A 27839-nucleotide genomic window follows, 5' to 3' on the forward strand; every position below is an offset into this window, starting at 1 on the left:
AAAATGATTACCTGTGATCTGATTGACTAGCCTGGAAGATATATATTCCAGACAATTTCTAAATGAAATTAACAGTTCCAAAGTCCTTCATTTAGCATTATAAAATAAATTGAAAATAGCCCTGGTCAGGTGGCTCATTTGGTTGGAGTATCATCTCATACACCAAAAGGCTGTGGGCTTGATCCCATCAGGGCACATGCAGGAGGCAACCAATTAGTATCTCTCTCTCACATCATTGTTTCTCTCTCCCTTCCTCTCTCTCTATAAAACCAATAAATATATCCTCAGGTGAGGATTTAAAAAATTTTTTAAATTATAAAGAAATGGCTTAGATTTTAGAATTGAGATCACTAAAATCAGATTGGTCATCTAAATGTGTATGCTCCCCATAAGACTAAATATAATGATATGCTAACTCAGTGTGCTAGGTTTCCTTTATAACAATACAACAGGTGATTTTAGAATCATCATAGCTACATTTAAGGAGAAGAACACAAAGGAATGTCAAAAAAAATATTTTTCAGCCCTGGCTGGCGTAGCTCAGTGGACTGAGCATGAGCTGCAATCCAAAGTGTCGCAGGTTCGATTCCCAGCCAGGGTACATGCCTGGGTTGCAGACCATAACCCTCAGCAACCACACACTGATGTTTCTCTCTCTTTCTCCCTCTCTTCCCTCTCTAAAAAAATAAATAAATAAAATATATTTTTTTAAAGCTTTTCTTCCTCAGCAATTAGTAAAGAGGAAAAACAGTCTGGCCACATGAGATCAGCTTTCCAAAATTGCAAAATATAATACCTGTATCATCTCTACTGAATATTACTAAAAATTAAAACAGCACAATTTAATTGTAGAACACTTTTTTCGAAAAACTTTCAGGGAATCATATTATGCCATAGTGTGTGTTTATATTTTAAAGAAATAAGTCTACTTGTAAACACTGCATCTCATAATATCAATACATATTGATTATAAAGGACACATGGACAAAAACTAGGGGGTCTGGAAATGGGAGGGAGATGGGGAGGAATGGGTGAGTGGGCTGGGCTGGGAGTGAAAGACAGAAAACTGTACTTGAACAATTAAAATTAAAATAAAAAAAACACATATTGAGGTCTGTCCAGAAAGTATCCAGCCATATGCTATGGAAAAGATACATTTATTGAAAATATAAAATATAAGAAACACTGTATATAGGACAATGATGCCTCTGTCCCCTTCAAAGTAGGCACCTTGGGACCTCACACAGTTCTCCCAGCATCTCTTCTACTGTTCAAAACACTGCAAAATCCTTTCTTGGAATCGTCATAATTGCCCCATCGTATTTTCCTGAATCTCTTCCCTTTCAAAGGTGATTAGTTTTGCTAAAATCCCGAAGTTTCAGGGTGCCAAATCTGGGCTGTAAGGGGGCTTAGTCGCCTGGGTCACTGGTCTTTGTTGACTGCAGCCCCTCCACATTCAATATTCTCAGGTGTTCTGCTGGTTGTAGGCCTTCCAGAACATGGATCACTTGCAACAGATTCTGGACCAACTTTGAAGCATTTGTGCCACACCTTTATTTGCGCTGCACTAATTGCTTCATCCTGGAAAGTCTTCTGAATCATCCAAATATTTCCATGGAGGAATGTTCAAGCTTAACACAAAATCTGATGCAGATTTGTTCCTCTACTTGCTCATTTTGAATGTGACGGCCACACAGTACACATGCTCACTCAATGGTGTCTTCCGCACCACTGACTAGTACAGTGAAGTCATCGTTGTTCATGCATGTGCATTCCAGTCCACTCCTTTTGGCTGTCAGGTTACATGGATGTCATACAAACTATTCTCATTATATTAACAATGGCTGAACTTTTTTTCAGAGAGACCTCATATACACACACACACTCTCACACTGTGAGACTAGTCTTTGGATTCTTGTTCTTCCTCTGATTCTCGTGACCGTTTCCGAGAATTCAGGGAATCTTCTGTTTGCATTGAAGATGCAGGGGCAACAACAGCATCTCTAAATCCCTGAGGCTGAAAGATGAAAAAATATGCAAGTATGCTTTAAGAACACCTAAAATAATGATTGGTCTTCCAAACATTTTAAGTAATGGGATAAGAGAGCTACTTTATTCTAGGAAAGAAGTTATCAACCACTGTAAATAAAGAGGATAAATGTTCACACCTTTAATACTTGTACTAAAGTATCTTATATCTAGAGTATTTTATATATATTTTTTATACATACACATACACACAGAAATGAAATTGCATTATAAAAATGTTCTCTAAAAGACAACCCTTACAAACTTCATGGTGACACTACTGGAAGAAGTGAAAGGAAATAACGTAATAATTACTTAGGTGTTTTACAAACTTATTTTCACAACTAAACACTCTAAAATAAAGTATTCCAATTAGAATACTTTTAGTGTACCTAGGCAGAGCACAGTCTAAGCAGATAGCTCAGTTTCAGAATCTGTTTCTGTTCTTGTCCTTAAAATATGAGATGCCAAGAATATATTAGGCTCAAAACTATTGATAAATATGCATATTTTAGTCAAAATCTATGTTCTATAATATACAATTATAGGAAAATTAACATTTTAAAGTGGGATATATTTAGTGGCTATGATAGACCTTTAATATCTACAGACCAAAATGAGTAAGGTTGGTAGTTGGTCTCATGGAAATCCTGAACAACTTGCACCTTAAAAGTATTTAATACCCTGACATTACACATGGCATGAAACATATTACTCTACAAAAAACTATTTCTTCAGTTCTAAAAATAAATTTCAGCCTTGGCTGGTGTGGCTCAACGGACTGAGTGCCGGCCTGCAAACTGAAAGGTCGCTGGTTTGGTTCCCAGTCAAGGCACATGCCTGGGTTGCGGGCCAGGTCACCACTTGGCGGTGTGTGAGACAGCCTGTCAGTGTCTCTCTTGCACACTGATGTTTCCTCCCTTCCCCTCTCTCTAAAAATAAATAAATAAAATCTTTTAAAAAATTTCAGTTCAATTATTACATGTGTGTATACATATATATGTGTATCAATATATATCGATATTGGAGGATAATTCTCAGTATCAAAAGCTGTCCTCAAATTGGCTTACTGCCTGGAGAAGTTAACAAAAGCAATTTATAAATATTCTCTTTAGATAATTATAGCCCACCAACACCAAAATCACACTCGAATCAAATAATACTGACTGTGATTTGAAACAGTACTGTAGATTCCTTCTGGCTTGGTGATTTGTACAATGTTGCCAACCTGCTTAGAGAAAAAAATAAACACAAATACATGATCTTAATTAATTAGTTCAGTGATCTGATAATATAAGTTTATAGTTTTAATATAATTGTATTATTTTGTTCTCTAAGGACACACAAAGCAAAAAAAAATCAGAAGTACTCCCATCAACCAACAGCTACACGTATGCATGCAATAATTATTACATATATTAACAAAATACTTGTTTATGTGAGTGAAATTTTAAAGCAACCTAAAAGTCCAATGACTGATTCAAATAAACCAGCAATTTTCAACCAGTGTGCTGCAAGAATTTTTAAAACATGTAATACCTGTTTATTTAGTCAGGGGTACTGACCTCTTTTCCCTTAGATTGTCAAAGAAATACAACACAATAGCTATCTGGTGTGAATGAATCAAAAGTATACCAAAAGTATTTTTTTTGTCACATCAACAAAAAATATATTTTGATGTTACAGAATTTTAGTAATTAGTTTATTTGTGCCATGAGCTGAAAAAGGTTGAAAATTGCTGAAATAAACTATTTGTACTTGAGATACTATTTATGCTTAAGAAAATATAGTGGGAGAAAATATTTAATGATGTAGGAAAATATTAATAATATAAAAGTTATGCTGTATGATCCCGCATTTATGAGTATATATACACACATATATAGAAAAATTATTAAAAGGCTACAATAAAAAAGCCACATTGTTATTACAAGGTAAAGGTTGGTTTTTTTTTAATCTATATTCTTCAAAATTTCTCCAGTAATTGTGTTTTGGGGGGTGTTGTAACTATTAAGACAATTTCTTGGGATATACATAAGTATGTTCCTTATACTAATATACTCATAATATACTAGTAAGATTCTAATACAAATAAGCTAGCAAGACACATTCTTTCAAAATAATTATGTCCAAAACTATCACTGTTGTGACAGAACAAAATCTGTTTAGGCAGGATTTCATTATGTAGTCTACAAAGTAAGTAACATAAAACTAAAGCTGAAGGTAGTTGAAAAATAAAATTCTAAGCTCTTACTATGTTCAAATACTGTAACGACAACAGATATAAAAGCAAAACCTTTTAAAGTGCCTTTTAAAATTGCTTTAAAAGTGACATAACTTATTCACAATGGCTGAAAGCTAGAAGCAATCCAAGTGTCTTAACACATGAATGTATAAGCAAAATGTGGCATATACATATAAGAGAATATTATTCAGTCTTAAAAAGGAAAGAAATTCTAACACATGTTACAGTAAACCTTGAGGACATTGTGCTAAGTGAAATAACATCAGTCATAATACAACAAATTTTGTATGATTCCACTTATTTGAGGTGCCTAGAGTAGTCAAATTCACAGAAACAGAAGTAGAATGGCGGTTGCCAGGAGCTGACAGGAGGGGAGAATGGAGAATTAGTGTTTAATGGGAACAAAGTTTCAGTATAGAAGGTGAAACAGTTCTGGAGATGGATGGTGGTGATGATTATACAACCGTGAATATAATTCATGCCACTGAAGTATACACGTAAATGGTTAAAATGGTAAGGTTTATGTTATGTATACTTTACCACAATTTAAAAAAAAAACAGATATAAGTGTACTAACTTAGAGAAAAATAATAAACTCTCAGAGTTAAAAGGATCATTTACATATAATGTTGACTTGTTTACAACCCAAAAAGGCCATCTTGGTTTATGATTTGTTGCTTTATTAATTTTGAAATTGCCCCTCTACTAAGGCACAATTCAAAAGAGAAGCAGTCAGAGATCATGGTCCACTAGCTCCATGTTTTAGGTTTATACTTTTAGGATGAAAACAGCAAAATCCAAAATGTCATTTACTCTATAATTGTAACTATATGCATAAAGAAAATACCTGGCAAGTAATATATAAGAATAGTTATGATAGGGAGTAAGTATAAATTTTTGCAATGCTTTTAGAGTTGATATTCCATCTTTAATGCAAAATATAGCAGAAAAATAGAAGCATCGTATATTTTAACCCACCCTATTAAAAAAATCTCTTTGTTATTCAATAATAATAATTAGCTAACCTTCTGAAAAATTAGTATCTAATACCATGTTCAAAAAGGGACCTAGTTCTTCTGACTTTTCTAGAAAAAAAATGAAAAATTAAATAAGCTTTAAAGAAGTATTTACATATTCATTGAGAATCCTAAAGTCAAATGGGTATTAAGTGTTCAGGTTGAAAATCTTCCTTAAATTTCTAAGTAAAAATTAAATTGTATAGCCCTGGCTGGTATAGCTCAGTGGATTGAGTGTGGGCTGTGAACCAAAGGGTCGCTGGTTCGATTCCCAGTCAGGGCACATGCCTGGGTTGCAGGCCAGGTTCCCAGTGTGGACCATGTGAGAGACAACCGCACTGATGTATCTCTCCCTCTCTTTCTCCCTCCCCCTCTCTCTAAAAATAAATAGAAGAAAATATTTAAAAATTAAATTGTATATTTCATGTATGCATCTCTAGAGATCTTTTCAAAAACAAACTAAACCAAAGAATCACTTGGCTCACATCCTCAACTGAGTTGAAGCTTAACATATGGCTGAACTACACAGTTCAGGTCAGAAACAAGACAGAAGCACCATTTGTGCTCTAAAGCTGAGTACACATATGAAATACTATGTGGGGGTGTTGCTATATTACTCCACTCTACCACCAGATCTTCTTGGCAAAGAGTGGTATAATTCTGAACAATCTCAGCCTCATATGATTATGAACATGTAAACTGAAGGGAAACCTGTACAATACACAGGATAGAGACAAAAGTATCTTTTAATAACTGTTGGAATGTTATTCCATTAGTAGTCAAAGGGTAAAACTCAGGTGTTGCTGGAGAAAGATGGGGACACTATGTCATGAGATGGGATACTTCAATTCTCTTCAGTAACTCTGATAGCTAGTCAAAGTTTTTAGTTTTCTGCTCAAATTGAAAGTGTTTATTTTCATAACCATTTTTCCCCAATGTAAATCTCTATTTCCATCCTTTTAAGATAAACTAAAATTTAAACCACATACAAGATTCCATGCAGTAGGTAGAAATGCTTCGCTTCCTTGCACAACCAAAAAAAAAAAAAGATAACCAATTTAAAAACAATAAACAACGAGAAGTGCCAGAAAATCAAACTGCATGCAACTCCAAGAACCAAGGAGTTAAAGAAACATTCACCCAGACCAGTAGGGTAGCCAGGAGACGGGAGCCAGGCAGCCTAGCAGAGAGGACACATACCAATGCAGCAGATCCTGTGGGCAAGGGAGGGCTGGCTGTATGGGAACCTAAACACTTAAAGCTAGCTGTAGAAGACGGCACAGGTTACAATGGTGGGAGAAACTCCCAGCCTTATAGGACAGTTCGTTGGAAAGTGGGCCTAAAGTGGAGCAAGCAAGCAGCATTGTTCCCTCTCTGACCCCTCCCCCACAGACAGTGCCACAACACAGCAAAGAGGGTTGCCCAACCCTGGCAAATACCTAAGGCTCCAGCCCCTTACAATAGGTGCACCAAGACAAAGAAATATGGCTCAAAAGAAAGAACAGATCAAAACTCCAGAAAAAGAGCTAAGTGATGAGGAGATAGACAACCTATCTGATGCAGAGTTCAAAACACTGGTAATCAGGATGCTCATAGAATTGATTGTGCTAGGTTGCAAAATGAAAGAAGAAATAAAGGCTACCCAAAGTGAAAGAAAGCAAAATATACTGGGAACTAACAAAGAAAGGAAGGAAACAGGGATTCAAATAAATGATTTGGAACAAAAGGAAGAAATAAACATCCAATCAGAAAAGAATGAAGAAACAAGAATTCAAAAAAATGAGGAGAGGCTAAGGAACATCTGGGACAACTTTAAGCCCAAAACATCCAAATGACAGGGGTGCCAGAAGGAGAAGAACAAGAGCAAGCAATTGCAAACTTATTTGAACAAATAATGAAGAAAAACTTCCCCAATCTGGCAAAGGAAATAGACTTCCGGGAAGTCCAGGAATCCCAGAGAGTCCCAAAGAAACTGGACCCAAGGAAGCACATACCAAGACACATCATAATTAGATTACCCAAGATTAAAGATAAGGAGAGAATCTTAAAAGCAGCAAGAAAAAAGGAGACAGTTACCTACAAAGGAGTGTCCATAAGACTATCAGCTGATTTCTCCAAAGAAACCTTACAGGCACGAAGGGGCTGGAAAGAAGTATTTGAAGTCATGAAAGGCAAGGACCTACATCCAAGATTACTCTATCCAGCAAAGCTATCATTTAGAATGGAAGGGCTCAAGTGCGGAAGATAAAGTGCTTCCTAGATAATGTCAAGTTCATCATCACCAAGCCCTTATTATATATATGAAATGTTAAAGGGACTTATGTAAGAAATAGAAGAAGATCAAAAACTATGAATAGTAAAATGACAACAAACTCATAACTATCAACAACTGAACCTAAAAAACAAAAACTAAGCAAACAACTATAACAGGAATAGAACCAGAAAAATGGAGATCACATGGAGGGTTTTCAGTGGGGAGGGTGAGGGGAAGAATGGGAAGAAAGGTACAGGGAATAAGAAGCATAATTGGTAGGTATAAAACAGAAGGTGAGAGGTTAAGAAGAGTATAGGAAACAGAGAAGCCAAAGAACTTATGTGTACAACCCATGGACATGAACTGACAGGGAGGGAGAATGCTAAAGGGCAGGGGTGTGCAAGGTGGAGGAGGGATAAAGGGGAGAAAAAATTGCATAATAGCATATTATAGTAAAATATAATAGCATAATCAATAACATACACTTAAAAAAGACTTCATGCAACTTTTAATGACTTGAAGATAGTTGGTTTCAAACAATGAAAAATAAAACTATTTTAATTCTATTACATGAGGTCAACTTCTGGTTATGATAATGTATACACATTACTTATATATCCATAGCCTGGAAAAAAGAGAGTTTGAAGAAAAAGGGTATTACTTTAAAAGGAGGGTAAGAGCTTTAACTTCAGATTTGCTAGAAATCAACACAATACTAGAATTACATTCTAGAAACAGTAATTATAGGAGAAAAAGAATGGACTCTATTATAGCCAGGAATAAAATGTGGATACTACTATCTACTTCAGAGTTACTTGGAAAATAAAATGAAATTTTATATATACACAATGCTTAGCATAATAAAAAACAGTTAATAAATTTAATAAATGGTAGCTATTAGCCCTGGCTAATGTGGCTTAGTGCACTGAGCAGTGGCCTGTGAACCAAAGGGTTGATGGTTTCATTACTGGTCAGGGCAGATGCCTGGGTTGCAGGCCAGGTCCCTGGTTGGAGGTGTGGGAGAGACAACCGAATCTCTCACACAATGAAGTTTCTCTCTCTTTCTCCCTCCCTTCCCCGCTCTCTAAAGTAAGTAAATAAGAATTTAAAATCTTAAAAAACAAACAAACAGATGATAGCTATTATTTACTAGTCAGTTAATCTTCTGGGCTTTGGTCTTCTGTTAATAACAGGTATAGATTCTTCAGAGTTATTGAAGGGATAATATAAAATGATGTACATAAAGTGCCCAGTTACATACCTAGCACAAGCAAGCACTCACTAAAATAACAGCATGGGATAGAGTAAAATTTTCATAGAACAGTTTTCCCCTAACTCTATTTAATGCTCAACACTATTCTCCAATTTCTTGGAAAAAATTATTAAGAAGTTGAAGTCATAAAATGGTTACTCAAAAATTAAACATGGTTTTCTGATCTCATAGGTACCTAACCAATGCCAATGTACAGAATTTGATAAAGAAGGCAAACCTTTCCTTCTGATGAATGCATAAAAAGGAAACATCTTGCTCTATTATTGTCCTCATTTCTTAGAGGTATCCTACCAGTGAATAGTTAATAGAACAATAGTGGAAAACTACTGTGTACTAGCTCAAGAGAAATTCCTAAGATCATTAGTGGGATGCATTTTGCAGAAAACCTAAATCTGAAAAAGTATAAGCAATATGTTCAAAAGAATCATCTGGAGAAATTGCCAAATCTTTACAACAGGGTTTGTTACTGAGAAAAAATTTTTTTGTGAAGCCACTGTACAGTGACTTATTTATAGAATTGAGGGATGGGAGTCAATTGTAAAACACTATGTATTATGGAAAAGAAAAAAAAGAGTCACCTGAGCTCTGCAAAGGCCATCTTTAAAAGAGACACAAACTGTATGAATTAGTTGCCAAAGATGTATGTGTGACTGGTTCTGCTATGAGTTCAGAGTCAGTAAAACCTAACTTGGTGAGCTGAAGCATGATCTTTTTCATTTTATAGAAAAACAAAGAAATTCAATAAAGAAATAAACAATATCACTGACCAGACCCAATATGTATTTAAGTATCCCCTTCTTCCATCTTTGCCCACACACTGTCTCAATTTCTCCCTTTTATTAGAACATTTCAAACCCAAGTACTCTATGTTATACCAATTAATCTCAAAGCAGAGAGGCTGGCATAATTCTGACATTTCCAGAAGTGTAGAATAAAAGATTCTGCTGCTTTCAATTGCCTATTTTAAAGAAAATAAAAGCTGGTTTGTTCATTTGCTCAGCAGCTAGCTTTAAAAACAAATACAAAGGTTTCATGCTGTCATAGTTTTATTTTAAAGAACAATAGTGGTGAAAGCCAGGTAAGTAAATGGATAACAAATGCAAGATAGGAAAATACTAGAGAGTACAAAAGTAGACACAATTTCATACAAGAAATATATTAAGGAAGTAGGAAGAACTACCCTATTTTCCATATAAAATAGTCCTAAAGCTAATCTTTGGTCCCCATTTTATTCTCCTTTCAATCCCTTCCAGGAACACAGTACCCACCTCCTCCTGTGTGGCTAATAAATGGTATTTGATTTTCTAAGAGCTTTAGAAGGTAGCATTTCTTGGACACCTACTCATTTCAGGTGCACCCCATCATTTAAATATTCCAAAGAATTTCCTATGTAGCTAAATGTGCAGATAAAAACATTTCTATGTTTGCTCTAGGTGATTAAGGACAAGGTAACAAAAGCTTTATCTTCACAGGGCGCTGTAGATGTCATCCACTGCACTAGCTCTAAGAAACTAACAAGTGTTCAGTGTTATTAACCCAATATTCAGAATTATTAACTTGTTTCTACACTGACCTTTGCTTTTGATCCCAATGAAAGATCAGCCGTATTGTCGCAGCATGTCCCCAACTCTCCCCTGAGGGAAAAAGAACATAATACTTACATATTGCCTTACTGACTAGGTTGTAAGTCTCTCAGAATGCCTCTGGTCAAATACAGTTTTACTCTGCCTAGTTTAACATAACAAGAGTATACTTAGTTTTTTAAAACCTGGTATGTGGATAACATCCTGAGATTAATGGAGTTTTACGTATTTAAGGCAATACTGAAGATCAATACCTTCTATTTGCCTTTAGAAAACTTTATTGTTTAACATATTGATCACTCTTTCATATATCAGGACTACTAACATATTTTTGACTATGAGAAAAAAAGCAAGAATTATGACAATATTCAAAGATTTTAGTAGAAATAAATCTTGAAGCACTGTATTCTAATAAAACCATGATTAAGGTTAGGAACAAAATCATAAATATATTCACTGTTATCTAATTTGTATTTGAATAGATTCACCATTCCTCCTGCCTAAGACAGTGAGCTTTCTGAAGGCAAGAAGCATCATATGGCCCTGGCTGGTGTGACTCAGTGGGCTGAGGGCCAGCCAGTGAACCAAAGGATCACTGGTGTGATTCCTACTCTAGGGCATATGCCTGGGTTGCGGACCAGGTCCCCAGTACAGGGCATATGACAGGCAACCACACATTGATGTTTCTCTTTCTCCCCCCCTTTCCCCTCTCTACAAATAAATAAATAATCATCGTATGACTATTATATGCTCAGTACCTGACCCAGCAGTTGCTATATAATAAATGCTGAATTAATGTTAACTGAAAAAAAATGAGTCAGTATCTAAGAGCACAGTGTTTCCATGCTAATATTTATCAGTGAATAAGACAGATAAACTCTCTGCTTTCATGGAGTTTACAGTATTCAATAAGCATCAAATGAGAAAGGTAGAGAAAGTGTGTTTAACCAAAAATGGCTATCTGATTTATTACCCACCCAATGCTGGTATCAGCAAGGCCTGATTTCCATCTATCTTTGTTGTCATCTGATTAGTTAAAATTACCTACAAAACAAAATGTGAGAAAATTAGATGAGTCTCCTCTAAAACTTATAAAGTAAATAGTCCTGTGATTTTAGTATTTTGAGTATGATCTAATACTAAATACTAAGACATATTTAGGCAATGAAAACTTTTCTAATAATTTTTTAGAACTTACAAACAAAAATGAGTAGTTATCTGAAAACATGAGTCTACTGAATATAAAACTTTTTTAACAGATAAGAACAAAGAAATTCTTATTATGAAAATGGAAGAAAATAGTCCTGACTGGTGTGGTTCAGTTGGCTGGGTGATGTTCCACAAAGCGAAGGTTGCCAGTTCAATTCAGGGCACATGCCTGAGTTGTGGGTACAGTAGAGTTCGAGAGGCAATCAAGTGATGTTTCACTCTCACAATGATGTTTTTCTCCCTCCCTCTCTCCCTCCCTTCCCCTCTATCTAAAAATAAATAAATAAATAAATATTTTTTAAGTGGAAGAATAAAGATAAAATAGATAATATGTAAAGGTCTAAAGAGACTATGCACAAAAACTTCACAATTGGGAGAATCAGGAAAATTCTCACTTTTTTTTTTTTAAAGATTTTATTTATTTATTTTTAGAGAGGGAAGGGAGCGGGGCGGGGGAGAGAGAGAGAGAGAGAGAGAGAGAGAGAGAAACATCAATGTGCGGTTGCTGGGGGTTATGGCCTGCAACCCAGGAATGTACCCTGGTTGGGAATCGAACCTGGGACACTTTGGTTCCCAGCCCGTGCTCAATCCACTGAGCTACGCCAGCCAGGGCAAAATTCTCACTTTTAAAATTAAGGTTTGTATAAGCCAAAAAGACCAACCAGTCCAACGGGACTGGCAACATCAATAGTGGTAATAAACATTTTTGTGTACTTAATACATGACAGAAACTATGCTAAGTACTTTACCTTGCTTATCTTAGCTAATCTCCACAACAACTCTATAAATTAGGTATTATTATTGTTATTATTCTAGTTTAACATATGAGAAATCAAAAGCTTAGAAAGACTGAATTTGTGTTCTTTAGCACTGTTGCCTCTCTGGAATATATTTATTCAAAAGAATATAGAATTCTTAAACAACTCAATACTTATATTTTTAGGGAAGAAACGAATATAGAATTATGATTTATAATTTTACAGAAATAAAAAAGAAACTAAGGCAAAAAATTATGAGAAGAAAGCTAAAATCAACGAATGTACAGTATAAGTAGAAGAACTAGGAAAAATGAAACCCAGTAATCAGGTCAAATTACCCCAAATTATGACTATGTTAGCCTGCTGACAAAAGATACAGGTGTGCTTTAATCACAGATGGCTCTAAAGGCTAAAAATATTGCTAATTATTTTGGATTAAATAGTGGCCTATAGAAAAGATCCCATGTTTTGAAATTAGTAATTTTCAAGTAGAGAAAATGAAAGTGTCCAAGGCTGACCTAATACAGTAAAAGTCAAATTATCCGGCACTGTTTTATCCAAAATTCTCCAGAAATAGTTATTTTAAATATTCTCCCAATACAGATCTTCCCTCCAAATACTACCTGCAAGCTGTCACTGATAAAGAACTTCTATGGCAAGGACCTACATCCCAGATTGCTCTATCCAGAAAAACTTTCATTTAGAACAGAAGAGCAGATAAAGTGCTTCTCAGATAAGGTCAAGTTAAAGGAGTTCATCATCACCAAGCCCTTATTTTATGAAATGTTAAAGGGACTTATCTAAGAAAAAGAAGATAAAAAAACATGTATAGTAAAATGACAGCAAACTCACAATTCTTAACAACCACACCTAAAACAAAAACAAAAACAAACTAAGCAAACAACTAGAACAGGAACAGAACCACAGAAATGGAGAACACATGGAGGGTTAGCAACAGGGGAGTGGGAGGAGGAGAGGGGGAAAATGTATAGAGAATAAGTAGCATAGATGGTAGGTAGAAAATAGACAGGGGGAGGGCAAGAATAGTATGGGAAATGTAGAAGCTAAAGAACTTATGACACATGGACATGAACTAAAGAGGGAAAAGTTGGGTGGGAAGCGGTGTGCAGGGTGGAGGGGAATGAAGGGGGGTAATGGGAGAACTGTAATAACATAATCAATAAAATATATTAAAAAAGAACTTCTATGAAAAGCAATGAGAAAAGGTTTCTACTTTGAAAAAGGCATCAGTTTTGTAAGAAAAATGAAAAAGGAAAGGTTGTTTGGCTATTCCCACTGCAGTGGTAACACCCTAAAATTTTTGTTTATCTTACAAAGGAGAAATCTGTAATCCATCTAGATCTCAATTAGGCATCAACTGGATGACATGACTTTCTTCTAGTTCCTCTCCCCTTAAGTACCATAGTGGCTTCCCCATGTGTTACCTCAGGCCAGGAATTTTAGAAGAAGAAGGAATTTAAATTGGTAATTAACTGAAATATATGACTAACTGGCATCCCCAACATACTGAATAATATAAATACCCTTTATTGTACATATTACCTAGTGTTTAAGCTCTAGCAACTGAGATAATTACTTATACCAACACTTTCTTGTTAGAGGTGCACTATTCATTCTGCAGCCATTAGCCACAAACAGTTTTTTAAAATTAAATTATAAAACTAAAAATTCAGTTCCTCAGTAACCCTAGCCATATTTCAACTGCTCAAGAGTCATACAACTACTGTATTAAACTGAGCATTTTCCTCTTTGCAGAAAAGTTCTATCAGACGGGGTTAGGGAGTAGTTTATCCATATCTTGAGGCAAATGTAAATAAACATACTGCTTAACAGCTGTTCAGCATCCCCAAATTAGAATTTGCACCGTTAGCAAATATTTATAAAGTTACACTACTTCTGCAAAAATGTTGGGTGTACCAGGATCCAAATGAAAATTATTGTGTAATTACTCCAAGCTCCTATGGAATAAGTCTTTAAACTAGTGAAGGAACAATTGTTTTGAAATTATTAACTTCATTGCTTTAAAAATACTCTGCTCCCAAATGCCCTTCAATTGATGAATGGATAAACAAATGTGGTATATTGAGAAAATACAAAAGTATCTGGACATAAAAAGGACACTGATACATGCCACAACATGGGTGAATCTTGAAAACCTTATGCTAAACAAAAGAAACCAGGCATAAAATACTACATATTGCATTATTCTACTTCTAGAAAATATCCCGAAAAAACAAATCCATAGAGACAAAAAGCAGACAGGGAAAGTGCAGTGGAGAATAACAGCTGATGGGAAAGGGATTTCTTCTGGGTATGATGGAAATGCTCTAAAATCAGATAATAGCAATGCTTGTACAACTCTGAATATACTAAAAACCACTGTACTGTACACTTTAAAAGGGTGAATTTTATGGTATGTCAACTATATCTTAATAAAACTGTCAAGCATTTCTGCTAATAATCAAATAAATGCATCTCTAAAATGACTCCACATCACTTTGATAAAGATTTAAAAGAGTCAAAGTTGGTAATGACTTGGGAAAAAACAAAAATTCCCATCCATTGCTATAGAAAACATACTTTGGAACATGCTTTCTGAGGATAATTTGATAATATGTAACAAAATGTTTAAAATAGAGCTATTCCTTTGGTTTAGTATTTCCAGAAATAACTAGTTGAACGGACAAAGAAGTATATAAAAGTTATTGATTGCAGGGGTTTTTTTTTTGTTTTTTTAAGATTTCATTTAATTTTTAGAGAAAGGGGAAGGGAGAGAGAAAAAGAGGGAGTGAAACATCAATGTATAAGAGAAATGTAGATTGGTTGCCTCCTGCATGCCCCCAACTGGGACCTGGCTGTAACCCAGGCATGTGCTCTGGTTGGGAATCAAACCAGTGACCCTTTGGGATGGCAGGTTGGCACTCAGTCCACTGAGCCACAGCAGCCAGGGCTGATTGCAATGATTTAAATGGTGAAAAACTGGAGACAACATTAAAGACAACCAGTAAGGAAGTAGTTTAAAAAAAAAACTTCTACAGCTCTGGCTCTCTCTTTCTTCCTCTCTTCCCCTCTCTTTAGACATAAATAAATAAAATCTTAAAAAAAAAAAACTTTTACAATCATACAACAAAAAACTCTGTAGCTGTTAAAGTAGGCCTATATAGTAGTTAGTATATATGGAAAGATGTTCACAATTTATTAAGTGAACAAAATATTGCTTTGCACAATAATATGTATAATGGGATCTTACTTTAAAAACATGTTTTAGATACACATAGAATAAGTTTGGAAAAATATGTATATTAAGCTCAACAATAATTATCTCCAGATAACAGATAATTGCTTACTTTCTAAATTTTGTTTAGAAATTTTTGTAGCAAGCATATAACTTAAAATTGTAAATTATATTTATCATTATAGGTCATACATGCTTCTATATCTGCTAACCAGGAAATGAAAAATCAAGCAAAGAAGAATATCAGGTAAGAGAGGAAAGAATGCCCTCAACCCCACAAAATCCTGTCTCTGGAAGTAACCACTGTTAATGCTCTGGTCCTTTTGATATTGTTCTTCATAAATATAAGTATAAATGTTCATGTATAATTTTTATCTTTCTCAAAAGTAGACCTATGAAATACATTGTTATGCAACTTGAATTTTTTCACTTGATCATATATCTGAATATAACTTGTTCCATGTTAGTAGGCATACATTTACATTACTCTCCTGAAACACTGTATAGTATTCTTTGTTATTGTTTGGATTACTTAAAAAAACAGAAAAGATAAAGCTATTTCTGTTAAAAACAAAAACCGAAGGAATTATTAGTCTTGAGTGCCCCCTAGTGGGGGCTCTTCATTGATATTAATGGAATGCATACTTCATTTTTGAACTTATCTTTTACCCTGTCCTCACATTTCAAATCTAGAAGAGTTAGCTCTGCCTCCAAAGATCTTGGTTGCTCACACTATGTAATATTCCTTTCTCTCTGAATCTGTGATTATACACACAGTTAAAGAAAAATGGGAGTGTTGGAAGAGCTTACCTAAAACACAAGTATATTTAGATAAAAAACACTGTAATTACCCAAGGTGGCATTTATTCATCAGAGTCCATTTTTAAAATATGGCACCTTGATTATGCCTATTATTTTTCCAAGAAAAATGATAAACAACACTTGTGACTGGAATTAATTTTTTATAATAACCAAACCAAAACAAAGGTACATTTAAAACTATGTCTGTATTATTTGCTTTTAGTTAGGCAAATTCTATTCTGTTACTTCTAGAAATTAATACTTGATACAATATTTTTTATTATAAAGTTTTCTTGACTAATTATACTTACAGCTAATCTGTGATTATTTGCAAGGCTGATCATTTGCTGGGCTAGGCCATTTAGTAATCGAGTACGAAGGGGTAGGTCATCAAGGTCATGACGAAAAGGAAAAGCAATACCATCCACTATGACTAATCGAACCTAAAGAAAAGAGATTAGGTTTGGTATTAAAAATAAAATTGTATCAAAAAAGCACAGCCCATTGCACAAAAAAACCCTTAAAATCCAGTGTTCTATTTCAACTCTACAAAGGCTTTATTTTAGATAATTATGTATCTATTCCCCCAATGCTTTTTGCACTAATCACTAAAAGTTAAAATGTATTCTGGTTTGATAATTTATCCCCTTAAAAAAGTAATTCTGCAAAAAGAAAAACAAGCATTTACAATTTTTTATCAGTTGCCACTATATGAGAGAAGACCCAAAAAACCCTTGGAATTATCTTCTGGAGGGCAGGCCCCTTGTAGTAGAGGCTTCCCCTGCTAGGTGAGTGTTCAAGGAACCCATCTGTAACAGTGTACCACCAGCTGGTGGTTCGTCAGAGGCTTCCTTCGGTTTCAGTGAATTTTTTTTGAACATTCTTTCAATGCATTTGGCCCATTTCATGATGGGTGAATATTTCTGAAGACTCTTTCAACACATCTGTTCACACTGTGCTGAGTGTTTAGCAGTTTTTGACCAAAAACAACATGACCTCCCTGCTCCACCCTCCCTATTCAACTGATCTCACCCAGAGCAGCTTTTTTGTTTGCTTGTTTGTTTCCCTGGAAGAAAAACATCTTCAAAGGGAAACGTCTTCTGGAAGCAGAAGAGGTGAAACAAAGAGTGGCAGAAGGACTAAAAGGAATACAAAATGCCAAGTTAAAAAACTGTTTTGAGCAGTGGAAAAAACATCTGCATCAAATAGAGAATAGTTTGAGGGTGACTGAAGTTTAGTCAGGGAATAAATACACACTTTTTATAAATCAATTGGGCTTTTTGGCCCCTCTCCCTTGTACAGTCTTTACAAAGCTATTTTACATTGATAAAAATCACTTTTGAGCCCTGGCTGGTGTAGCTCAGTGGATAGAGCATGGGCTGCAAACCAGGCATCACAGGTTCGATTCCCAGCCAGGGCACATGCCTAGGTTGCAGGCCATGGCCACCAGCAACCACACACTGATGTTTCTCTCTCTCTCCCTTGCCTTTCTAAAAATAAATAAATAAAATCTTTTAAAAAATCACTTTTGAGGGTTCAAATTTCTCAATTAAATACATCACTTTTACCTTCAGGATTCTTTTTATGTTAAAAACACTCTTCAAATATTAAATTATATTAGTTTCTTCAAAAACTTAATTAATGGTATGCTTTTCCCCCTTATTTTTAAAATTGATTTTATTTTTTACCCTTGCCCAAGGACATGCTTATTGATTTTAGAGAGAGGGGAAAGGAGGGAGAAAAAAAGGGAAAGAAACATTGATGTGAGAAACATTGATCGGATGCCTCTCATAGGTACCCAACCCAGGACCGAACCCACAATGTAGGCATGTGCCCCGATGGGTAATCAAACCTGCAACCTTTCAGTTTATGGGACAATGCTCCAACCAACTGAGCCACACAGACCAGGGCTCTCCTTAATTTTAAATATACAATAGGGCAAATAACTATTACAGAATCTGTTAAAATAGAGAATTCAGCATGAGGCAGGTCTGTCTTGAATTACAATCAAGATTTACTTATAGATGATAAATATTTTCATGGCAGTTTCATTTCTAATATAATCCAAATAATGCCTCCTATAATAAAGAGTAAACAAATGAAAAACTGTAAGATATTTTTTTTCTATCTAATAAGGATTAGGCTAAGAAGAGGCTTTTGTAGAAGCAATGTATAAGTTTTAAAATTTTTTTTAAAAATTGTCCTGGCTGTTGTGGCTCAGTGCATTGAGCACCAGCTTGTGAACCAAAGGCTTCCACGTTTGATTCCCAGTCAGAGTACATGCCTAGGCCAGGCCCCAAGTGGGGGGCACGTGAGAGGCAATCACACATTGATATTTCTCTCCCTTTCTTTCTCTCTCCCTGCCACTCTATCTAAAAATAAATAAATATGCACTGGCTGGTGTAGCTCAGTGGATTCAGCACAGGCCTGGGAACCAAAGGGTCACTGGTTCGATTCCCAGTCAGGGCACATGCCTGGGTTGCAGGCCCAGTATCCCCCCAGTAGGGGGTACATAAGAGGCAACCACACATTGATGTTTCTCTCCCTCTCTTTCTCCTTCCTTTCCCTCTCTCTAAAAATAAATAAAATCTTTTAAAATGTTTAAAAATAAATAAAAATAAATAAAATCTTTTTTAAAAAGGGCGATACAATTAAAAAGTTAAAATATTTTTAAGTTGCCCTGGCTAGTGTGGCTCAGTGGATTGGGTGTCAGCCTGTGAACCAAAGGGTTGGTTCAATTCCCAGTCAGGGCACATGCCTGGGTTGTCGGCCAGGTCCCCAGTAGGAGGCATGGGAGAGGCAACCACACATTGATGTTTCTCTCCCTCTCCTCCCTTCCCCTCTCTAAAAATAAATAAATAAAATCTTTAAATATATATATATATATATATATATATATATTTAAGTTTATTAATTTAATTTTTTAAAGAAAAAAATGGATATATTTATTTTCAGAGAGAGGAGAAAGGAGGAAGAGAGGGAGAGAAACATCAATGTGTGAGAGATACATCAATCAGTTGCCTCTCACATGCCCCCAACTGGGGACCTGGCCCACATCCTAGGTATATACCCTGACTGGGAAGTGAACCAGTGACCTTTTGGTTCCCAGGCCTGTGCTCAATCCACTGAGCTACACCAGCCAGTGCATATTTACTTTTAGATAGAGTGGAAGGGAGGGAGAGAGAATGAGAGGGAAAAAAACAACATTGATTTGTTGTTTCGTGTATTTACGTATTCACTGGTTGCTTCTTGTATGTGCCCTGACCAGGGATTAAAATCGCAACTTTGGCGTATATGGATGACGCTCTAATCAAATGAGTTGCCTGGCCAGAGCTGTAAGCCATTTTCATATCTTTTATTTAGAATATGCATTCCTTCATTCAGCAAATACTTATTTACACCTAGTATATCCTTGTCACTGTTATAAGCATTGGGGAATAAGAGACAAGATTCCTGCTCTCTTGGTGCTTATATTCTAGTGGAGTAAGAGACAATTAACATGCAAACAAATACATAAGTAAGATATTTTCTGACAGTGATAGGAGCTCTGAAGATACTAAAACTGGTCCTGCCCAAGTGCCTTGTTGGTTGAAGCATTGGCCTAAAGGGTTGCAAGTTTGATCCCCAGTCAGGGCACATACCTAGGATGCAGGTTCAATCCCAGGTTAGGGCACCTATGGGAGGCAAATGCTTGGTGTTTCTCTCTGACATTGATGTCTTTCTCTCCCCCTCTTCCTCTCTCTAAAATCAATCATCAGGTGAGGATCAAAAAGAAAAAAGACATGCCCTGACTGGTGTGGCACAGCAGCAGGTTGGGCACTACCCTGCAAACTATAAGGTCACTGATTCAATTTCCAGTCAGGACACATGTCTGGGTTGTAGACCAGGTCCCCAGTTAAGGGTGTGTAAGAGGCAACAAAATGCTGTTTCTCACCATCAATGTGTCTCTCTCTCCCTCCCTTTCCCTGTCTGTAAAAATAAATTTTAAAAAATCTTTTAAAAAAAAGATGCTAAATGTGGGTGAAAATGACAAAGAATAAGCAGGTAGTGGGGGAGAGGGAGGCTACCTTAGACTAGATCAAAGTACCTTCTTAAAATGAAATATGCAGCTGAAAGAATGAGGTCTAGTTCTAGCTGGTGTGGCTCAGTGGATTGAACACAGGCCTATAAAATGGTAAGGTTGCTGGTTCAATTCCCGGTGAGGGCACATGCCAGAGTTGCAGGACAGGTCTCCAGTTGGGGGGCATGCGAGAAGCAACTGATCAATATTTCTCTCTCACATAGTGTTTCTCTCCCTCTCTTTCTCCCTCCATTCCCCTCTCTCTAAAAAAAATAAGGTCTATCTGTATGTAATGATACAAAAAAAATATGCAAAGCACTAAGCCAAAATAGAAAGTGTAGAACAATATTACGATGTAATCCCATAAAAAATGTTAAAAGTGGGGTGCTAGATATTGTAATATGCATAAAAATTTTTTGAGAAGACACACAAGGAACTATTAATAGTGGTCAACTTTGGGAAGAGATACCAGGAAGCAGCAGAAGAAGGGAAGTTTAATTTCAATTTTATACCTCTCTATACAGTTTGTTTGATAGGAGCTACTCCACCATTACTGGCAGTGGACACTCTATATTATCTCAATTTCTTCCTTATATATACATGCTAAATAAATATAAACATTAATAAGTTGTAGGACAAGAAAGGAAGAGATTTTCTACTTATGACACTGTACTATTTACTTATTTTTCACTTTAACCAAACACCTTCAAAGATACTTAGTTACCTGTATTTTGCCATATATAATGTTCTCCTGTGTATAATGCACACCCATGTTTTGGCCCAAACTTTCAGGTTTAAATGAAATGTTTTAATTTTTTAATTCAATTTTTAACTCATTTATATTCGGACACTTGTTTTTTTGTAATATAAAGAAATTTCAGCATTTATTTTTTAACATATTATGGTACAAAAAATTTTATGTAACAAATACTTACAAAACACAAGAATAATACAAGGTACTTCAGGTACTACCCATGAATAATGCACATCCCTATTTTTCCCTCAAATATGTGGGCAAAAAGGTGTGTATTATACATGGCAAAATATGGAAGTTATATTATTTCAGTCATTTGAGCCATACCTTCGAATGTTCTGAGAGGAAGTCTGAAAGGAGATAAACTTGTGCCAATAGCTCTGTGTAGTCACGACAACGAAAATAATAAATATGAGAAAGAATATTTTCAAGAGTGAAATTCTCCAAAGCCTTGGGGTGCACTGAAATAAACAACAAAATAATCTTAAAATAATTAGTGTTACCTGTTTTGAAATATTGGTGACTATAAAAAAATACCTTTGAAAAACAAAATGCTTCACTAACAAAAATCTTAACTTTAATTGAAAGATGGTAAAATTAAAGCAAAATTACTATGAACTATCATTTTATAATTCCTGTCATATTATTTTCATAATAATACTTTTCCTACTGTTTCCTTATGTACTAGGCTATCTAGAAATTGTTTATACACATATACAACTAATTCTAATGCCTACCTCTTCATAGTTCTAATTATTGGCTTCTTTTGAATAAAAGTAGAATAGAATTTCTCTGTGGGTTTTTTTTTAAATAGGACTACAAACCAACAGTTAAAAGTAAAGTGTCCAAAAGAAGCATTTTTCCCCTAAATGCCATAGTATATCTTGATAATTAAAGTAGAAACAATGATATAAAATGATATTCCCAACTTAGACTGGATTTTAAAATACCCAGTTTGGCTTTGTACATATTTCAGAGAAAAACCAGTTAAAAATTGTTGCATTTCAAAATGTTAGTTAAGGTTTAACCCCACTGCAAAAACAAATAAAAAAAAAAAACCCCAGGAAATTAAATTTCAGAAAACATTGCCTATTGCAAATATACATTTTAAAAGTTCATTTTTCACTAAAAAATAACACCTTAGTCATATACCAATCACTAAAAGGTTTATATCCCAGTGTTTATATTTGCACCTACAGTATTTACAATATTTTAAGACATTATTACAAATATACATTGTAACATGAGTAGCTTTAAGGACTTTCAGTAGATATACTGGTCATTAGTTAGAAAAAACACCTAGCACTCCCATAGAAATAAGAAAACCCAGCTGATCAAACACATTTTATTTATTTATTTATTTATTTATTTAGAGAGGAGAAGAAAGGGAGAGAAACATCCATCAGTTGCCTCTCATATGGGAGACAACACCCAACAAACTCAGCCGCACTGCTCAGGGAAGATTATAAGCATTCAAAGGAATTACAAGCATATATAAAAAAACATTGTTTTTAAAACTTCTACAGAAAAGAATAAGGACTGCACATCCAAAAAATAAAATTAAACAAAGCAAAAATTAAAAAAACCCAAAACAGTCAAGCCAGAAACCATTTAATTTTATAAGTAATTGAAAGGAAAGAACTTGAATATAAATTACCTTTAAATTTTTTGTTAAATCAAACACTTGATTTCTACATGATAAATGCAAAAAAACCTTCCCAGACCTGGCTGGATTGAGTGTGGGCTGCAAACCAAGTGTCGCAGGTTTGATTCCCAGTCAGGGCACATGCATGGTTTGCAGGCCACAGCCCCCAGCAACTGCACATTGATGTTTCTCTCTCTCTCTCTTTTTCCCTCCCTTCCCTCTCTAAAAACAAATAAATATTAAAAAAAAAAAACACCTTCCCAAACACTTTAGAAATATAATTAACATAGTCATGAAGTCAATTACATACTATTCATATCCCCAAAGGTCAGTCAGCTTCATGTTCCAAATATTTCCAGACATGGTTTTTCTAAACTACCTTTGCTTTTTGAAAAACCAGGATGCAAGTCAATGTAGTGAATGCATTGAATACAGTGAATGCATTGAGACAACACTTATATTAAAGTCTCCAACAAAATTAATTTACACCTGGCAGGTCAAAGTATGACTTGAGGTCATACACTGAAATACTTACACAAAGGTTTGCCCTACAGCTCCTGCAGTAACAAGTGAGGGCCATAAAAGGCCAATCCAGGTTGTGGCATTTCTCATTTTCTAAGAGGGATATGAGAATTTAACACCAGTACACTGTTGAGTCATTAGGTTTCACTTTCCAAAAGTTCTCTTGCTAGGGCCTGGGATGAATCCGAATGCAAATTTTTTATTACACAGAAAAAAAGAGAATCACGTGCTAACTTACCCTCTCCCATATGTGTTTTTGCTATAAGCTGAAGGTGCTGAATGCAGGCAGTTGCAAGGTCTACCACTCTATCAACCATAAAACTTCCTTCTGTATCAATAAAAACTGCTTCGCCTTCTACTCCTCCAAAACATTCTGGTATCTGCACATCTACTGCCAACTGCATACTATCAAGAGAAAGAAGTCAAATGAATAAATCATTATCATGATCTTCTAAGGTAGTATTTTTTGAACTCCACATCCCATCCATTAGGTACCACTAAATATATTGCCCCAGACAACAAAGATGGCTGATTCTCCATGGCTCCAAATACAAGGTAGAGCAAGAGTAGGTATACAGTTGGGAGTATATGAAACAGTTTATTCTTGTATTATTTTTTATATGAACTACTGTAAACCTACTTTTCCTTCACCCTGTATATGTGAATCAACTGATGCTTGGATTAGGGAAAGAGTGCACCTATAAAATCGTGATTAAGAAATTTTAGTGATTTTTTTAGGTCCCTGGGAATGAACTCCTTTATTATACATAAATATACTTTCAAACATTTGACTTTCAAGGATATTCTCAGGAATTAATTATATAATAAAGTAGAATACTGCTTATTTATCCTAATGACTACTTTACAATGTTATAAAGGAAAGATTTTTTGATATCAAAATAAATGTATCAATTTATCAAGCTGGGGTGGTAAAGTAACATAAATGTTAAGTTGGCTTTTGTTTGATGTTGTATATACACACAAAACAAATTTACCAACATGTACATGCCTCTTTTGGTCTGACTATAGACCCACAGCATGGTACTCTATTACGCAAAATGTTATTAAGCCCACCCTTAAGAAAGAAACATTTTAGTTTACCATAATTGTGTTTTTCCAACACCTGGTGCACCACAAATTTCTGTTGTTTTGGTTAAGGGTACTCCACCCCCAAGAATATTATCTAGTGCTGAACAGAAGGTAATTATGAAGTTCTGGGTATGCTCCTGCTCAAGAAGATCCAGTGCTGTACACTTCTTGCCTGATTCAGCTGTACCAGAATGTCCTGGTTTATCTGTGAGACATTCTCTTCGTATAATCTGCAGAGTTTCTAAGGCTTCCTCTTTAGATATACCAACTTCTGAAAGTAGAGTAAGAAAACACCCCCCAAATTTAGAGATTTAAAACAGTATAACATGCTATTTGGTTGTCTTCACTAATTTTAAAGATTTTTTAAAGCTTTGTTTTTAGAGGGGAAGGGAAGAAGGAGAGAAACATCAATGTGTGGTTGCCTCTCATGTGCCCCCTACTAGGGACATGGCCCAAAACCCAGGCATGTGCCCTGACTGGGAATTGAACCAGTGACCCCTTTGGCTCACAAGCCAGCACTCAATCCATTAAGTCACACCAACCAGATTTCTTCATTAATTTTAATTTTTAGATAACAAGAGTGATGCCAAGAATAGAGAAGCGTGAAAATGTAACATTCCATTTAGCCTTTAGCTATTTAGCCTTTCAAATTAATAAAGGTATTTCTATGACTTCAAAGATTTATTACCTCAGAAACAGAATTCAAAAACCTAAACCTCTAAAGCACTTCTAAGTACCTACAAAAGTGTCTCAGGATGTAGAAATAAAAATGTACTAGCAGTCAGTCCTTTTACTATCCCTTTTGGTCTAAGACCGAAATAACTAAAGCCATAATTATCTTGCTCTTGTAAGGTATACAAATTATTTTTCAGAAGAGAATGAAAATGGCCTCTTTAATTGCCTAAAACAAAATGCAACTTTAAGAAGTGCAAGTGCATGCTATATTCATAATAAAAACTTTTCATTGAGCCATGGCTGGTGTGGCTCAGTGGACTGAGTGCTGGCCTGAAAATCAAAAGGTCACTGGTTCAATACCAAGTTAGGGCACATGCCTGGGTTGCAGGCCAGGCCCCCATTTGCGGGCATGAGAGAGGCAACTGATGGATGTATCTCTTTCACATCGATGTTTCTCTCCCTTTCTAGAAATAAATAAAATCTTAAAAATTTTTTTTTCATTGGAACAATGGCATGAAAAATTCATGTAGCAATGCAAACTAATGAGAACAATTATTTAATGCACAAATATTTTACATACCCTTATGCTTGCCTCAGCTACACAATTTCATTCCTATCTAACAATATAGCCTGAGAAAATGATAATTACAATACAAGCTGCTAATAAAAGAAATAATCGTGAGAATGGTATCACTTATGAGTTTGATATACAGTGCTTGATTTGGTAAGGATATGAACTATAAATTTGGTGCTAATAAGTAATAATAATGGTAATAAGGCAATGAAAATCCTAACCAATTTAAGAATCTGAACTCTGGCCCTAGCGGGCGTAGCTCAGTGGATTGAGCATGGGCTGCGAACCAAAGCATCACAGGTTCGCTTCCCAGTCAAGGCACATGTCTGGGTTGCAGGCCACAGCCCCCAACAACCTCACATTGATGTTTCTTTCTCTCTTTCTCTTTCTCTCTCTCCCTCCCTTCCTTCTCTAAAAAATAAATAAAATCTTAAAAAAAAAAAAAGAACCTGAACTCTGGAGTCAGATTACACAGGTCTGTAAAGTCTAACTGCACCACTGACTACGTGGTCACCATATCTGGGCAAGTTACTTTTTTGCGTCTCAGAGTTTTTCCTTCTATAAAATGGGAATGAGACAATACATGTAAAAAGCTTGGTAGAATACCAGGACATCCAAAAGGCTCAACAACTGTTAACTTTATTATCATTCGTATTCTCTCATTTCTTTTTTGTAAAACCAACTTGTTGAAAGAAAGAGAGCCCATAAAACTTTGGGGAACACAATGTGCAGTTTCAGATTTAAAACAATAGTTAACATTAGGCCTACATTTATTCTTGAGTGGCTAGTTGAAACCTTATTTTACATTAAGAGCAATGACTTAAAATTCTGTTCTATCTTGACACTATAGTTCTAGGCATACCATAGCATAATGTGCACAGTGAGACTGACCGCAGACAGCCTTATTATTATTTTTTTATTTTTTAGAGAGGGAAACATCAATGTGTTGTTGCCTCTTGAGTGCCCCCTACCAGGGACCTGGCCTGCAACCAAGCATGTGCCCTGCCTGGGAATCCAACCAGCAACCCTTTGATTCACAGGCCAGCAGTCAAACACTGAGTCACACTAGCCAGGGCGACAGCTTTATTTTTATATGCCTCAGGATGCACTGGGTCCCACCAATGTATTATCTAGTGTTCTGGAATGTTAGGTTTCTGGATTTTTTTAGCGAGTTACATAAAAGAAATGATGTCTTCTTCCTACTGTTTTCTCCAGATTCTGGGGATTCTACTCCTTTTCTTACTGTCTCTAGCCCTATAACGAATCCTTTGTTTCTTAAATTTAGTGCCTGCCCCTTGGATTTGGGAGCAGCAAAAATTAGACAACCTATGTGAGTTTCAATTCTTGCTCCACAACTTTCCCAGCCCAGCCATCATGAAAAGTCACTGAACCTCCCCAAGAATCAGGTCCTTCATCTGTGTATAGGGCACGGCCCACGTAAGAGGACTCTTCTGAGAGTAAATGACATAATCCTCAGAGCATTCAGCAGGCACTGACACAGAAAGCAATTAATAAATGTTTCCAGGGCCACAGTTCCAACCATTCAAACCATGTTTAAGGGTCGTCAAGGAGCCTTTTCGCGTTGTAGAGGCAGCCGTGGGCCACAGCTGCGGAGACTGAGCTGATGCCTCACGGCGGGAGAACAGATAGAAGCAGTACTAACGGCGGCCCAAGTCCCACAGCCTAAGGTCGGGAGTAGTTACCTTTGCTGAGCTCGGAGGGCTTCACATCTAAGAGTTCCTCAGCCGTCTGAAAACCTGCAGACGCTAACTTCACCCGCACTGCTGGGGACAAGGGGAAACTCACTAAATCCCGCTGCATTTCAAAGCCAGACCGCTACGCGCGAAGTCGCTAACAGCTGCTAAACTCAAAACGGCCGAATCCCGCACGCCGGCGCCGTGCCGCGTGACGTCAGGCGTAAAGCGGGGGGGCGGGGTCTCCCGTCTGGCGGCACGTGGCCTTGGGCTTTGCCGCTCTGCGGAGGCATACTTAATTTCCACAGGGCCGCGTTATTCCTGCCGTGAATCTTCCAAATCCCTCTTCAGTTTCCGCATTAAAAGCACACTCTCACTGTAAAAAGATGGATGGAGACTTAAG

General features: G+C 36.0%; 1 protein-coding gene across 3 annotated transcripts; it reads right to left on the reverse strand.

The window, feature by feature from the left end:
- Positions 1 to 649: 649 nt before the first annotated feature.
- Positions 650 to 27657, reverse strand: RAD51C (RAD51 paralog C). 3 transcript variants are annotated; one of them, XM_028519943.2, is made up of 10 exons: positions 27446 to 27654; positions 24506 to 24764; positions 23643 to 23809; positions 21565 to 21698; positions 16735 to 16866; positions 11377 to 11443; positions 10390 to 10450; positions 3196 to 3256; positions 1867 to 2017; positions 650 to 668 (listed from the first exon to the last, which is right to left on the reverse strand). In XM_028519943.2, the coding sequence occupies exons 1-9, from the start codon at positions 27561 to 27563 to the stop codon at positions 1901 to 1903; spliced, it is 1116 nt and encodes a 371-aa protein (XP_028375744.1). In that variant the 5' UTR covers positions 27564 to 27654; the 3' UTR covers positions 650 to 668; positions 1867 to 1900. The 3 variants fall into 3 exon arrangements, with proteins under 3 accessions (XP_028375744.1, XP_035889552.1, XP_035889551.1); XM_036033659.1 differs by lacking the exons at positions 650 to 668; positions 10390 to 10450 and having other exon boundaries at positions 1869 to 2017; positions 27446 to 27655; XM_036033658.1 differs by lacking the exons at positions 650 to 668; positions 1867 to 2017; positions 3196 to 3256 and adding an exon at positions 9404 to 9774 and having other exon boundaries at positions 27446 to 27657.
- Positions 27658 to 27839: the final 182 nt, after the last annotated feature.

This window comes from Phyllostomus discolor, chromosome 8, assembly GCF_004126475.2.
Source record: "Phyllostomus discolor isolate MPI-MPIP mPhyDis1 chromosome 8, mPhyDis1.pri.v3, whole genome shotgun sequence".
Lineage (NCBI taxonomy): Eukaryota > Metazoa > Chordata > Mammalia > Chiroptera > Phyllostomidae > Phyllostomus > Phyllostomus discolor.